The sequence below is a fragment of the Phoxinus phoxinus genome, assembly GCF_949152265.1.
Source record: "Phoxinus phoxinus genome assembly, chromosome: 19".
Lineage (NCBI taxonomy): Eukaryota > Metazoa > Chordata > Actinopteri > Cypriniformes > Leuciscidae > Phoxinus > Phoxinus phoxinus.
In genome coordinates, this window is record NC_136894.1 from 29,727,340 (window position 1) to 29,743,003 (window position 15,664).

Below are 15,664 nucleotides of genomic sequence, written 5' to 3' on the forward strand. Positions count from 1 at the left end.
AAAATCCTGTAGTGTGAACTAGGCATAAGTGTTCTGTCATGAAACTGCACGAGGACGCAGACAGAGGAGATCCAAATGCAGGCTTTATTGAGAGGAAGATCCAGAAACAGGTACCAGATAACAGGCAGAAGTCAAAAACCAGGTAAGCAGTCCAGATCAGCAAGGGATAAGGCAAACGGGAAAACCAGATACAGGCAGGGAGTCCAGGAACTGTGAAACTAGGAAACACGAAGGAACTGGGAAAACACTCAGCTTGCAGTATGACACTAACAACACTTAGCAAAGAGACAAAGGAAAACCAAGGCTTAAATCACAGAAGCTAACAAGCATAATCAAAAACAGGTGAAAGACATAAAGCATAATCAGTCCAAGGAAAACCATAAGGAGGAATGAAAACTAGAGGAGTGCCTCCCAGTGGCTCACGCGGGCACTCCAGCCGCTGATTGTCACAACACTGGCTCCCAATTACATATAGGATTGATTTTAAAGTATTAAATCATTTAATGGCCTAGGACCTCAATACATTGCAGATATGCTCACTGAATATAAACCAAACAGATCACTCAGATCATTAGGATCACATCAGCTAGAAATACCAAGGGTTCACTCTAAGCACGGCGAGTTAATGGCTAGTAAATGCCTTGCCTTGCCGTTAAAGTTAGACTATATTTCGAGTATAAAGCTAAATAGGAACATTTGCGTGCAAAAATAATAAACCATAAGAATGATGTAATGTTCACTTAAAGAAAACTTACAAGTAGGCCTATACACTATAAAACGATTAAACTAGTAGTTTACTGAGAGTATACTTCAAAGTGTACTTTCATAAACTAAAAAAATGTAGGCTACTGCTAGTATTAAGATAGTAAACAACTAGTAGGCCTATACTTATGAGTTCACTTGTAGGTAGCACAGATGCAGTACACAGATGAGAAACGTTGTTGTGAATTTGTGCACTTAAAGTTTACTTCTGTTACACTTATAGTAGCTACACTTCAACGTATACTTTTATATACTAAAAAGTGGGCCAATTTAGTCCCAAGCAGTATTGAAATATTACACTTACAATACTTTTAGTACTTTGACATTAGTATAAAACATAGGCCTACTTGAACATTACTTTATGATTACGGATAATTAAAACTAGTGAGTTAACTAGTCTCTCTCTCATAAACTGGATGTGCTGGATATTTCTCATATAACAGGTTTGGCAACCTTTGCTACCAGAAGGGAAAGAGTTTTCAGGTTTGCTGTGTGCCATTTTACACCAGGACGTAATAAGATTCTTTTAATCTGAAAAAAAGGTCTTTAATAGTATATATTCAAGAATATTTCTGGTTGCAGATGCAGAAATTTCAGTGGTTGGAGTCCATTAACCATCAACAACACTAAGGTGAGTGAGCATCTGTCAGGTGAGCTGCATTTAAGTGACTTCCTCATTAAAGGTGCTATCAGCGATCTCGGTCGGCGTAACCTCTTGTTGATGTTTGAATTATTATCAAACAAAACGGAGGCTAGCTAGACCCTCCCTCCTCCTCATCTGCACAATAACCCCCCAAACCCCACCCAACATCATTCTTGTCGGTTTGTTGGAACAGTTTGTTATGTTTAGTGCTGTGGGTTGCTCTGTTTTTTGCTCCGTTTGTTTTGCTGCTGTTTGTAGAGCCTGGGCTGTGTGCAGAGACCGCGTTTTTTTAGTGTGTTCAGGGGACAGGCCGCTAGCGGATAGTGAGGAGATGTTTGCGGTATGTGGGAAAAAAAAGGCCTAAAAAACGTGTGAGATCGCTGATAGCACCTTTAACTTAGGTAGCTAACAATTAACTGCTCTCTTGAAATATATACAAGAAAAAGTAAACATGAAATTCTTAAAGAAATTGGCTTTTTTTGTGATATAGGTACACCAATTATATTTTAAAGATCGGTTGGGGACAATGTTCTAAAAAATAAATAAATAAGGTAACCGACTGATTTTAAATGAACATATTTAGATAGGGAGTGTTGTAACGTAATCTCTTTTTTTTTTTTTTTTTTTTTTTTTTGCTTCATGTCTTAAACTTCGATATAATTTAAGTAGTTTCAGTCTAAATTATATATTCTGTGACATTGTCAGGTACAAAGAGAGCTACAACCTTCCTCGCCAGGGTGAAGGTAACATCAGGTGGGCTGGGTTGAAATAAACATCTGTTTTAATTTTGTACATGCATTTATTTTGTTCATCAAATTTACTGAAATATTTTATTAAAAAAAAAAAATACCCCCTATTTTGAATTTATTCATTTCATTTGAAGCATTTGAATTAAAACGAATTCAATACATTTAGTCTTTTTTAAACAGCTAACAATTTGGGAAAGATTTTAAATTAAATTGTAATTAGAAATTAAATGTAATACTTTTGTTTGTCAGTTTGTATGAAACAGTATTTCTGACTCATCAGACTTACTAGTGCAGCTTCATACTGAATAAATCATGGAGAACAAAGAAACATTCAGCAATGAAGATTTTTCTCCAGAATTCAGGTACGTCAAAGTCTTCTTAAGGAAATGTGACTCCTTGTCTCTATCATATTAGAATTCTAATCAAATAAAAAAACTGGGTGTCTATGGAATATTTTAAATCTATTATTCGGCAACTGGAAGATGACTCGATGTGTAATTGTTTTTAAGTGTTTTAGTTTGTTGATTTTTGTTTTGTAATTTTTGTGTTTTTCAAACTGATTGTACTGCTGTCCATCATGACACTCTTATAAAATAGATTTTTAATCTCAGAGAAGCTATTCTGGAAGCATTTAAAACTCAGTGACTCGTAATATTATAAAGCCCTGCAAAATCAAGAGTTGAGGAAAGGATCGGGTTCCTTCTCACAGCTGATCCAGAGCTTCAGTCCTGATGTTTCACTGACATCTACTGGCCCCAGCACACTGATAATCTGGACCAGAACAATACTGTCAAACTGATTATTCAACCAGATTATAACAGAATTTAAACACAACAACATATTAAAAATCAAAAGGATAGATGGTTCAATTCTATTTTAGGTTTATCTACATGATCAATTTAACTAAATTAATTATTGTATCTCTACTATTAAATTAAATTCCACAGTCAGAGTTCAAACCCACCAGAGTTCAGCTGTGTGTCCATGAAGAGTGACCGGTCTATGGACAAACCAGAAACATTACATGGAAAACACACATCAGCTGATCTGAGGTATAACATTTCAGTCTAGACAGACTCACTCCAATTCTGAATATGATTACAACCATTTTAATTTATTGTAATCTGTTGTTTTATTCTTTCAGTCATGACTCTCAACTGATCCAAAGCAGATTTAAATCAAGTCTGATGAAGAAGTTTCAGTGTTTGTCTGAAGGAACAGCAAAGCAGGGAAACCCAACACTCCTGAATGAGATCTACACAGAGCTCTACATCACAGAGAGTGGAAGTGGAGGGATCAATAAAGAGCATGAGGTGAGACAGATTGCGATACAATCCAGGAGAGCAGCAACAGAGGACACACCAATCAAATGCAATGACATCTTTAGACCTTTACCTGGACAAGACAAACCCATCAGAACTGTGCTGACAAAGGGAGTCGCTGGCATTGGAAAAACAGTCTCTGTGCAGAAGTTCATCCTGGACTGGGCTGAAGGGAAAGACAATCAGGACGTCCAGCTCATATTTCCACTTCCTTTCAGAGAGCTCAACTTGATGAAGGACAAAACACTCAGTCTTTCAGATCTTCTTCATCGCTTTTTCCCTGAAACAAAAGAAATGGAAATATCCAGTGATGAATATAAAGTGTTGTTCATCTTTGATGGTCTGGATGAGTGTCATCTGTCTCTGGACTTTCAGAGTGATGTGAGTTTGTGTGATGTGAGTGAATCCGCCTCAGTGGACGAGCTGCTGATGAACCTCATTGTGGGGAATCTGCTTCCCTCGTCTCTCATCTGGATCACCTCCAGACCAGCAGCATCTGATCTCATCCCCGCTGAGTGTGTCCATCGTGTGACAGAGGTACGCGGCTTCAATGAGCCACAGAAGGAGGAATACTTCAGGAAGAGAATCAGTGATCAGAGTCTGGCCGATGCAGTCATCACACACCTGAAGGCATCGAGAAGCCTCCACATCATGTGCCACATCCCAGTCTTCTGCTGGATCTCAGTCACTGTCCTAGAGGAGATGTTGAGTCAAGCAGAGACTGGAGAGATTCCCAAGACTCTCACTCAGATGTACACACACTTCCTGATCATTCAGACCAACATCAAACATGAGAAGGACTATGAGAAGACAGTGAAAGATGAAGAGAAGAAAGTGAAAGATGAAGACATGATTCTCAAACTGGGGAAACTGGCTTTCCAGCAGCTTGTGAAAGGCAACCTGATCTTCTATGAGGAAGACCTGGGAGAGTGTGGCATTGATGTGGCAGAAGCATCAGTGTACTCAGGATTGTTCACTCAGATCTTCAGAGAGGAGTTTGGCTTGAATCAGGGGAAAGTCTTCTGCTTTGTGCATCTGACCATACAGGAACATCTAGCTGCTCTATATGTGCATCTCTGCTTTACAAACGACAACATCAATGTTGTTGACCAAACCAAACAAAGTCTTTTTTCTATGTTTTTAAAACGACAGAAAAATTATTCAGTATCTGGCCTTTATCACATAGCTGTGGATGCGTCTTTACAGAGTGAGAATGGACATCTGGACATTTTCCTGCGCTTTCTTCTGGGTTTCTCATTGAAGTCCAATCAGACTCTCTTACGAGATTTACTGACACAGACTGGAAGCTGTTCCTACAACAAAGAGGAAACGGTTCAGTACATCAAGCAGAAGATCAGGAAGAATCACTCTCCAGAGAGATCCATCAATCTGTTCCACTGTCTGAAGGAACTGGGTGATGATTCACTGATGCAGGAGATCCAACATTATCTGAGATCTGGAAAAATAAAACAAACCAAACTCTCCTCTTCACAGTGGTCAGCTCTGGTTTATGTGTTGCTGACATCAGAGCAGAAGATAGATGTTTTTGATCTAAAACAGTTTATTGGAGCACAAAAAAAAGCAGATGAACTTCTTCAGAAGCTGCTGCCTGTGGTTAAAGAATCCAGATCAGTTCAGTAAGTCACACTGACAGCAATCACTACACTGATAAAACATGATCACATTTATGATTTTAGCATGTTCTTTCTTACCAACACAACACAAATGGGGAAATTTTCACCAAATCCTATTATCAGCACCAGGGGTGGATTATCACTGGCAAAGGCCCCGGATCTAGTTGTCTCCAAAGCGACCCACCCCCTATTTGTTTAATTTTTATTTATTTTTTACATTAACTGAAATAGAAAGTAGAAGTTACAGTGATCTTGAATATTCAAACCATTCTCTGGAATTTATTTTCTGGAGTTTTTTGCTTTGTGAACTTTGAAATTTTGTGAACTTTGGAATGTTAGTTTAGTTTAGTTTGTATGTTTGCGAATGTAAGAATTTGCTACTGACTTTTCAAACGCAAGTTTTTAGCAGTATAGAGTAGAGCTTAGTTTTATGTTCCCTATCAGTCGGTCACTATGACGTATGTCGTGACCGACCAATAGGAATCTCGCTAGAGAGACCAATCTACTTCGAGTGAAACTAAAACAAGCCAATACACATTGGCATGCAATCGTTCGCATCAGCTGTGATTGCACCAGTGGCGATTTCTTTAAGACTGCAAGGGAAACTCGGCTTCCCCTATAATGTCAACAATTAATGGTCAAATAAATTTACTATTTTATTAACATTTTATTGACTAACAATGCTTTAGAACACGTTCATCTCGAAGACGAGTTCGTTCAGAATCAGCAGCTGGTCATCTGACTCGATTTCCTTTCTCATTCATTCCCGCAGCGTCACAGTGCATTTTTCTATTGAAGCCGAGTGTCCATTGACTTCAATGGGGCTGCTTTGAACAGTTTTTTTCAGTGCTCCGAAACTAGACGGTCATTGGATAAATGCTGCAATTATGTCCCGCCCACGGACGCTCAGCATCTCTGCGGGGAATGGAGGAGTGGGCGGGCCCGGACTTCCGGGCGTCTGCGTGGTGATTGGAGGGTCTGTCATCTCCTTTTGATTGACAGAATTTCTGTCAAAAGTAAACTGAAAAACGCTTTTCTCACGCAGGGAAAAATCGCGAAGCAAAGAGGACACTGACAGACAACAAAGAGAAGGTTACTTTTGATAAGCAAATTCTCAGCGCTCCGATTCTGTAAATTGTATTACGAAATTCAAACAATAAATATCGCTTTAGCACTTGTAAATGTGACGTGACAGATCATCTCACTCTTTACAACTAGTAAATAATAAATAAACACGAATCAGCATGTTGAAAGATCCAGTACAACTTACCAAAATGTATATGCCTCATACTTAATATCGAGCAATCAGTGTTTTTCAACGCGGAAAGGTGTCAATAAAACAGCTGGAGAAAATTGTCACAACGTTTAGGTTTAACGTAACAGTTACGTTACCTCGGGATCAAGAAAGCCATTTAATAACCATTGCACGTTAGTTGGCTAGAAAAATGAGCTAACAGAGAGGAGTATTTTGCTAAATATGTGCACTGTATGGCATTTATATTATATTTGTATTATTTAATTTGAGTTATTTAACCTTTAATAATAATATAAGGGAGCAGGATGCTCCCTTTGAGCCGTTGCAATCAGCAGACTTAAAGCTTCTCTCCATGAAGACTTTGCTGCTGGTTGCACTGGCCTCTGTCAAGAGGGTAGGGGACATGCAGGCATTTTCGGTTGACGAATCGTGCTTAGAGTTCGGGCCGGGTGACAACCATGTTGTACTGAGACCCCGGCCTGGCTATGTGCCCAAGGTTCCTACCACACCCTCCAGGGACCAGGTAGTGAACCTGCAAGCGCTGCCCCTGGAGGAAGCAGACCCAGCCCTGGCTTTGCTCTGTTCCGTTCGCACTCTGCATATGTATGTGGACAGAACTCAAAGCGTCAGGACCTCAGACCAGCTCTTTGTCTGTTACGGAGGCCAGCAGAAGGGAAAGGCTGTCTCCAAACAGAGGATGGCCCACTGGATAGTGGATGCCATCCCCTTGGCTTACCATTCTATATGCCCAACAATCATGCCAGTAAAGCTTTGATTGAATTTGAATGTTTCTGTAGGCCTAAATGCTAGTAGTTGACGTAAAAGTAAAACTACAAATATCAATAATTTATAAAAGTTTATGAATGACTAGCAGAAATTAGATGAAATATTGTAGCCTAATACTTTACATTCTTAAAGTGAAGTCAATTCATTTATTATTATTTTAAACTAGTGTTAGTTTATCATGCATGTGTTTTTTTTCTTCTTCTACAGGTTGAGATATTGTGGTGTCACAGATAAAGGTTGTGCTGCTCTGGCTTCAGCTCTGAGATCAAACCCCTCACACCTGAGAGAACTGGATCTGTCATTGAATAAATTAGGAACATCAGGAGTTAATCTGCTCTCTGTTGGACTGAAGGATCCTCACTGTAAACTGGAGACACTGAGGTAAATCATTTCTCTGATACTCACAATGAAATATTCTCAATAATATTCTCCCATAATCTAAAACGCAGTAGGCTCGTTAGGAAAAGGGTGGATATAGGAAATCTTCAGTTAAGTCAGTAAAAAATATGAATATACAAAGAATAATTAACATGTACAATATTATCCTATTAATATCTTTCAGAAGTTTGTCAGTACTTTTTTATGGAACGTTATTCCTATTCAGATGAGTATTTTGCGTTGCTCAATCCTGCTTATCTGATCTGCAGATCCTGAACTGAGAGACTGAAGAGTGTCATTTTCTCTACAGGTTAATTAATTGTGGCGTCACAGATAAAGGTTGTGCTGCTCTGGCTTCAGCTCTGAGATCAAACCCCTCACACCTGAGACAACTGGATCTGACTAGAAATAAACTAGGAACATCAGGAGTGAATCTGCTCTCTGTTGGACTGAAGGATCCTCACTGTAAACTGGAGACACTGAGGTAAATCATCTCTCTGAGAGTCACACACTCACTGATACTCACAATTAAATATTCCTAAATAGTTTATAGTTGTATCAGCTTTGACAGGGATGTAGGATAATCTGTAGTTATCCACAAGTATCAAGTGTAAAAAGGAAAGACAAATACCTGTCACAAAAAATGTTTATCACACAACACAGGTGAGTCTCTTTTCTTAGAGATGTTGTGAAACTGATAAGCTGTTTTGCAAACACATGGTTTGTGAGTTTGCGGTTGAACATGGTTCCTCATTTCCAGATGGTTATTGGCTTTCAGAGACGAGGAGTCGAGATATGGCTAAATAGCCTGATGTCCATTATCCATGTCTCATCTGTAAAATAGAGTTGTATATCACTTGCAAACTAATGTGGAAAATTGTACACCAACTGTACATTATCCTTGTTACATGGCTGCTTATCAAAAAAAATCAGGAGTGTCAAACCTAGTTTCTGCAGCCCCAGATCAGTGCCGGGTTTACCCTTAAAAAAGCTCATTAATGTTCAGAAAGGAAATAACTAACTGATTGGTGACGTTTCATTCACCTGTCTTCACCTCTACATTTAGGACATTAACTCACAGGATACAACATTTTTTACCTCCTGACATGGAAACTGTACCAACCTACCCATACTTGAAATTAGAAAATTAATTTTTACCAGTATTTGAGAGAGATCTACAAGTGTGAAGAGTGTTATTTTTCTCTATAGGTTGATTAATTGTGGCGTCACAGATGAAGGTTTTGCTGCTCTGGCTTCAGCTCTGAGATCAAACCCCTCACACCTGAGAGAACTGGATCTGTCATTGAATAAACTAGGATCATCAGGAGTGAATCTGCTCTCTGCTGGACTGAAGGATCCTCACTGTAAACTGGAGATACTGTGGTAAATAATTTCTCTGAGAGTCACACACTCACTAATACTCACATTGAAATATTCTCAATTAGTTTATAGTTGTATCAGTTCTGACCGAGCGGCAACCTCCCTGTCTCTCTCTTGAAACCAACACGGAAGTGACTTATGCTGCAATTCATCGACTGGCCGCTGGATGCAAAAGGGAGTTAAATCTGTATCTCTCCCATGTTACAATGTCCAACTTTACAGCAGAATAAAACTTGTTTACAGCCTGGTGCTAAAAGTCGTTTTGGTCTATATAGCTAATTTTGCCCTTCGTGACATCTGTGAGGGGGGTGTATTTTTTTTATAACTCATCCGTTTAAATTAAATTAAGCCTTAAAGTTCTGCATAATTAAGAGCGTGACCACTTGAGTGACAGGTGGATTGCCACTGCTGTCACTACTAGCCGTTTGTCTGCTATCTGTTAGTGTCACGTCAGCTAATTTCAGCCGCTGAAATTGGCATCTCTGCTGTGTTTGAGCTTTTTTCAGGATTGCGTCGTCGTCGAGTATCGAGAGAACAACCAGCAGTGTTTTTCAGTTGTTGTCCTCTGTGAACATAGCCTGGCCAACGTCAGACCTCGTCTCATTGAGACATGGTCTGGGAACCACATGTTCATTTTCTCGTATTTGAGGCGTGGTTTACGAATGCCCAGAGACGTTTATTGGGCGCTACGAATGTCTATCAAATGCGCCTGTATGATTTGTATGATGACGTAGCAGCGTGAATAAAACCGAGCTGCGCGCAAGGCAGCATGGGGAAACCCAGGATACTGTGAACATGCACTATTAGATGTATGACAATTTTGTTGCTTTTTGGAGTTTTCAGATTTTAAAACGTCTATAATACATTTTTAACTGGCAGAATAATACAGCATCACTATAAACACAGTCTCACTTTTAGCTATGTCTTTTAACTATTATAATATTTTGAGGGGCAAAAACATGAACTTCAGCTATTGGCTTTACATCATCAAGTCATCTTTCGCTTTAGCGCGGTCGCACACTCGGCACAGTACTTACAACGGTACTGCCACTAGCATATAGCATTAGCTCCTTAGCCTGAGATAACTTGATCACACGTCGAGGTGGGCGTGGTTTCATTAACCAGGCACCTCAGCTCCACCCAAGACCCGCCTTGGCCCATTTTTTGTTATCTGGGAGTGACGAGCGGTGACGCGCTGTTATATTTAACTTTTCTAACTTTAGTTAGTATGTAATGTTGCTGTTTGAGCATAAACAACATCTGCAAAGTTACAATGCTCAAAGTTCAAAACAAAGGGAGATATTTGCTTTAAAAGAAATCATTTTTTAAGGACTACAACAAACGACTAATAGGGACATAAACCCCGCCCCTGGGAACATGCAACAAAGGGGGTGAGTCCATGAGAAGAGGAAGAGTAGTTGTAGTAGACCACATTTGGGAGTCTGCTCAAGTTGTCGTCTTTTCAAATTTATTGCAAAACAGTACGCAACACAAATGCAATAGCATGTCAATCTGTAGGCATCTTACAACAGTTCCCAAAAGAGCAATAGATTATAGATTATCATGACAGATTATGCTAATCAAATATTTGAAGATAGTTAACTCCACATGAGCTACATATATTAATCAACTAACCATTCAGAAACAACCTGTTGCATTCTACATGTTGTCACGTCTTCTTGAGTCTCTCCATTATTGTCAGACTCCAGTTTAAACATAAAAGGCAGAAGATAACTGACATTTTAGTATGTGTACGTAATGGGAGCTGCTAACACACACAAGCTCTTGAAGCTCCGCCCTCTGTGCAGGGAGCAGCAGCTCATTTGCATTTAAAGGGACATTTAAACACACAATTTGTCTTTGCTCACCCTCAAAAAGGGACCATTTTAACATGCTATAAAAAAATGATCTGTGGGGTATTTTGAGCTAAAACTTCACAGACACACTCTGGGGACATATTGTAAAAGGAGCATTATACCACCCCTTTAACAAAACAGACCACGAATAACCCAAAACCATGGGATATATCTTAAAGTAATTCAGGAGAGCAAACCACAAATGTGCAATATATGTTGTCTTTTTCATAGTGTTACAATGGAATAAAAAGAAAAAAGAAAATAATCAGGAGGAAAATAATGCAGTGACTGCATTTGCGGTGCTCAATCCTGCTTATCTGATCTGTAGATTCTGAACTGAGAGACTGAAGAGTGTCATTGCTCTCTACAGGTTGATTAATTGTGGCATCACAGGTGGAGATTGTGCTGCTCTGGCTTTAGCTCTGAGATCAAACCCCTCACACCTGAGAGAACTGGATCTGTCATTGAATAAACTAGGAACATCAGGAGTGAATCTGCTCTCTGCTGGACTGGAGGATCACTGTAAACTGGAGATACTGAGGTAAATCATCTCTCTGAGAGTCACACACTCACTGATACTCACAATGAAATATTCCTAAACAGTTTATAGTTGTATCAGTTCTGACAGGGATGTAGGATCATCTGTAGAGTTTTATCCACAAGTATCAAGTGTAAAAATTAAAGACAAATGCCTGTCACAAAAAAATATCACAAACACAACACAGGTGAGTCTCTTAATTTATTTGATATGTGAAGCTGATCAGATGTTTTGCAAACACATGTGGTTTGTGAGTTTGCTGTTGAACATGGTTCCTCAGTTCCAGGTGGTTACTGACCTTCAGAGGCGAGGAGTCTAGATGTGGTGAAATTGCATATCTCTGTCCATCCTGATATTAAGTAACAATAGTTCTGTATATAATTTGCATACTGATGAAAAGTGGGAATTACCCCGCTTATTAAACCACTACTTACCAAACTAAATATTATTGGACATGAAAAATTGATTTGAATGTATGTAATGTGTTGTGTTGAGGATTTTGGTTTACTAGCATGAAAAAAATTTAAAGGTTCTGACACTTTAATGATATTGAAATTAACCTCTTCAAGCACCATGTAGAAGTGGGTTTCTAGACTGGACCTGTTAATCGTGTCATGGATAAAGTCTCTCTGTCCGATTGTGAAGCTCCTGCTTATCTGATCTGTAGATCCTGAACTGAGAGACTTAAAGGATTCCTTCACCTCAAAATGAAAATTTCCTGATAATTTACTCACCCCAATGCCATCAAAGATGTTCATGTCTTTCTTTCTTCAGTGGAAAAGAAATTAAGTTTTTTGAGGAAAACATTTCAGGATTTTTCTCCACATTTCAACGATAACCAAGATGTTGAAGTCCAAATCAATGCAGTTTCAAAGGACTTTAAAGTGCTTCAAAGGGCTCTGCACTTCCCAGCTGAGGAATAGGGTCTTATCTAGCGATCGGTCATAAAAAAAAAAAGGAAATCTATATACTTTTTAACCACAATTGTTCGTCTTGTGCTGGACTGCGACGTGCCGGGCATTACTTCATCACGTTGGAAAGGTCAAGCTGGAGGTAGTCGTATGTACTGCCCCATTGTTTACTAGCGTGGAGAAGGAGGATCGTTAAAATTTTATTGAATGTTGAATGATATATTTATGTCTGTCCTTTCGTGTGCCTATCCTGGATGTTTAATTATGTCCAGCATGACCTTTCCAACGTGATGACATAATGCCAGGCGCGTTGCAGACCAGCACAAGACAAACAATTGTGGTTAAAAAGTATATCTTTTTTTTTTTTTTTTTTTAGAAAATGACCAATCGTTTTGCTAGATAAGACCCTATTCCTCAGCTGGGATTGTGCAGAGCCCTTTGAAGCGCTTTAAAGCCCTTTGAAACTGCATTGTTTTAGACTTCACCATCTTGGTTACCGTTGAAGTCCATTGTGTGAAGAAAAATCCTGAAATGTTTTCCTCAAAAAACGTAATTTCTTTTCCACTGAAGAAAGACAGACATGAACATCTTGGATGCCATTGGGGTGAGCAAATTATCAGGAAATTTTCATTTTGAAGTGAACTAATCCTTTAAGAGTGTCATTGTTCTCTACAGGTTGAATAAATGTGGTGTTACAGATGAAGGCTGTGCTGCTCTGGCTTCAGCTCTGAGATCAAACCCCTCACACCTGAGACAACTGGATCTGTCTGGAATAAACTAAGATACTCAGATGTGAAGCTGCTCTCTGATCTAAAGGATGATCCACATTATGCACTGCAAACGCTTGTGTGAGCAATGAGTTTAATGATGAAGATCATGTTTAAGTTTTAACCCACAAATGCATTAATTATTGATATGCCAAAAAAATTATGTTTTATTTTATTTCAAAACAAGAATATAATAATTTCCAATTTTTTTTTTACCACATTGGTGTATTTTAAAGGATAATTCCGGTATTTAACACCTTGAGTGTATATTGTAGTTTGTTTTGGATGAACAAGAGTGGTAGACAAAATTTTTTTGACAATGGTTCCTCTCTCGAGTTTTTGACTATAAAAGAATTGGCCATGGACCCATTTAACATTGGAGTCAATGTGCATGTCCGAAAATGTCATTAAAACAGCCAATAATGTTCGTTTACAAAACTGTTAAACTCACCGAGTGGTTAGTGGTGTTCATTGATGATTATAAACAATATATCGTTGCAATATATGATTCCAATCCGTTTATTTTGCTATAGTGGAACTATTTTTTCAGACACTTCACAACCGTGTAACTTCCGCTCAATATTTGAATCTGAAGCGTTAGCACACTCCCGACCACTTGATGGCGATAACCGATGTTTATGTCTCGCGGGACACTCACGGTCACAGTCGAGTTCAACTTCATATTACAAGTAACAATTAATGAAGGTTTTGTTTGTTTATTTCGCTTACTCTCCCGGAGCACAGTTGCTCTGCTCGCTAGCCTTATGAGAAACGGAAGCGAGGAAAAAGACTACATCGACCAAATGTAAACAGCCCCCTTTCCGTTACCGGTAGCGCATTTATATTAACCTGATATTAACGAGCACTCAGTCCTTCAACAGAATTCAATGGGATTTTACAAAATGACGAATAAAACACGACAGAAACTGAATTTCGCAACACTTTTTGTTTCTGGAACATCAACTAACATCACTAATCACTCGGTGAGTTGCACAGTTTTGAAAACTAATGTTAAAGGTTGTTTTAATGACATTTTCGGACATGCACATTGACTCCAATTTTAAATGGGTCCATGGCCAATTCTTTTATAGTAAAAAACAAAAAAATGTTGTCTACCACTCTTGTTCATCCAAAACAAACTACAATATAGACTCAAGGTGTTAAATACCGGAATTATCCTTTAAGAGAATTCTGCTTTTGTCCTTTTCAATAGAATATATAGATAAATATGTATAACCACTTGGCACTTTCGTTATCATAAAAACAATCTGACACAAAAAGTATTATTATGGATAAGTCAAAGGTCTAATGCTGAATGTTTAAAATGGCTTATACAAATCTATTAACTATAGTTGACACCATGTATCACATGGTTATTGTCTCTCACTAATAGTGATATATAGTTTTATTTTAGTTGTTGTAAAGTGGACAATGCAGTAACGTCACACACATTTGACTGTGTTTTACCTACAGGTTTTAGATGTTAGTCTGAGTTTCTCTGGATCAGCTGATGGTGAATAAAGAGCCACTACAGACACATTCAACCGAATCAACAGACACAAACTCATAATGATCATCACACACGGATGTGTTTGAGTAACTTTACAGAATGATACAATCCTTCATCCAAAATTAAACAAAGAAACCTTTTTTTCTTTTGACATTTGTACTGGGGTCCGTTCTTCATACGTCGCTAACTTAGTTAGCTGGATTTGATTGTTGGCGATTTGGCATGATCTTGGATTGTTTGGTTCTTCGACGCTCATCCTGGACTTGCTGCCATAGCAACAATTCCGTAAGCTTAAACCTGCTCGGGAGCAGGCGTATCTCATGTAAACAAGATTAGATTGCAGCTTTATATGATACGGGAAGTCCTCTAGCGCAGCGCGTTAGTGTACTTTTTGAGATATCTTTTTTCTCATGACTCGTGAGAGTGTCATTTACATCATTCATTTGTTGGAACCACACATTTAGTATGCGACTCGATGTGAATAGGTGATATGCAGGTGATGAATAGGTGATTCTTCATTGACACTTATCATTATAGTTACAGTGTGCAACTAGACAGTTACCAATTAAAAGACAACTATATTGAGAACAACTATATTGAGAACATCTGAATCTCCAGTTATGTTACACTTTAAAACACTTGTTAATATTTGATCAGAGGGGTCGGTTATTCACTTCGTGATGTGTAATTAAACTTTATGCCTTAGTTAATGGCAGTAAAATGTACCTTTTTATACTGTGGTGAAGGTGGACAGGATCTGAAATTGTTCATTTTGTACAGCAGACCATCTTTTGTTTCTACTTTGACCTCTAATGGGCTGTACACTCCTTCATGAACCTGTTCCTGTCTGAAACATGTGCAAGATTCGTAACACATGCCTAAATGCAGATATTTTAGTTCCTGTGTAAAACATATGCAACACATATAGATGCTTTGTACAGTGTGTAATAGGGATGCACAATATATTGTTTACTATATCTGCACCTGCCTGCCTATGTGTTCATCTGATTAAGCAGGCGATGGAAGCAAATCATGGCTTTTTTTAACCAGTATACTATTTTATCTTAACAAAAGTACTAAACAGTTATCCTTTCCACTATATGTATATGGGAGATAATGTGCAGTAAATCAGCATTATACACAGCTACTTACAAAATAAAAAACTGGACATGA

At 38.5% G+C, this 15,664-nt stretch overlaps 1 protein-coding gene across 1 annotated transcript; it reads left to right on the forward strand.

Moving 5' to 3' along the window:
• Nucleotides 1–1,209: 1,209 nt before the first annotated feature.
• Nucleotides 1,210–15,664, forward strand: LOC306987104 (NACHT, LRR and PYD domains-containing protein 3-like). Its single transcript, XM_079591126.1, is given in 12 exon segments — nt 1,210–1,393; nt 2,111–2,158; nt 2,435–2,516; nt 3,102–3,206; nt 3,299–5,113; nt 7,359–7,532; nt 7,840–8,013; nt 8,739–8,912; nt 11,136–11,306; nt 12,890–12,981; nt 12,984–13,062; nt 14,455–15,664. Coding segments are annotated over 10 exon segments (2,841 nt in total). The 5' UTR covers nt 1,210–1,393; nt 2,111–2,158; nt 2,435–2,466; the 3' UTR covers nt 14,462–15,664.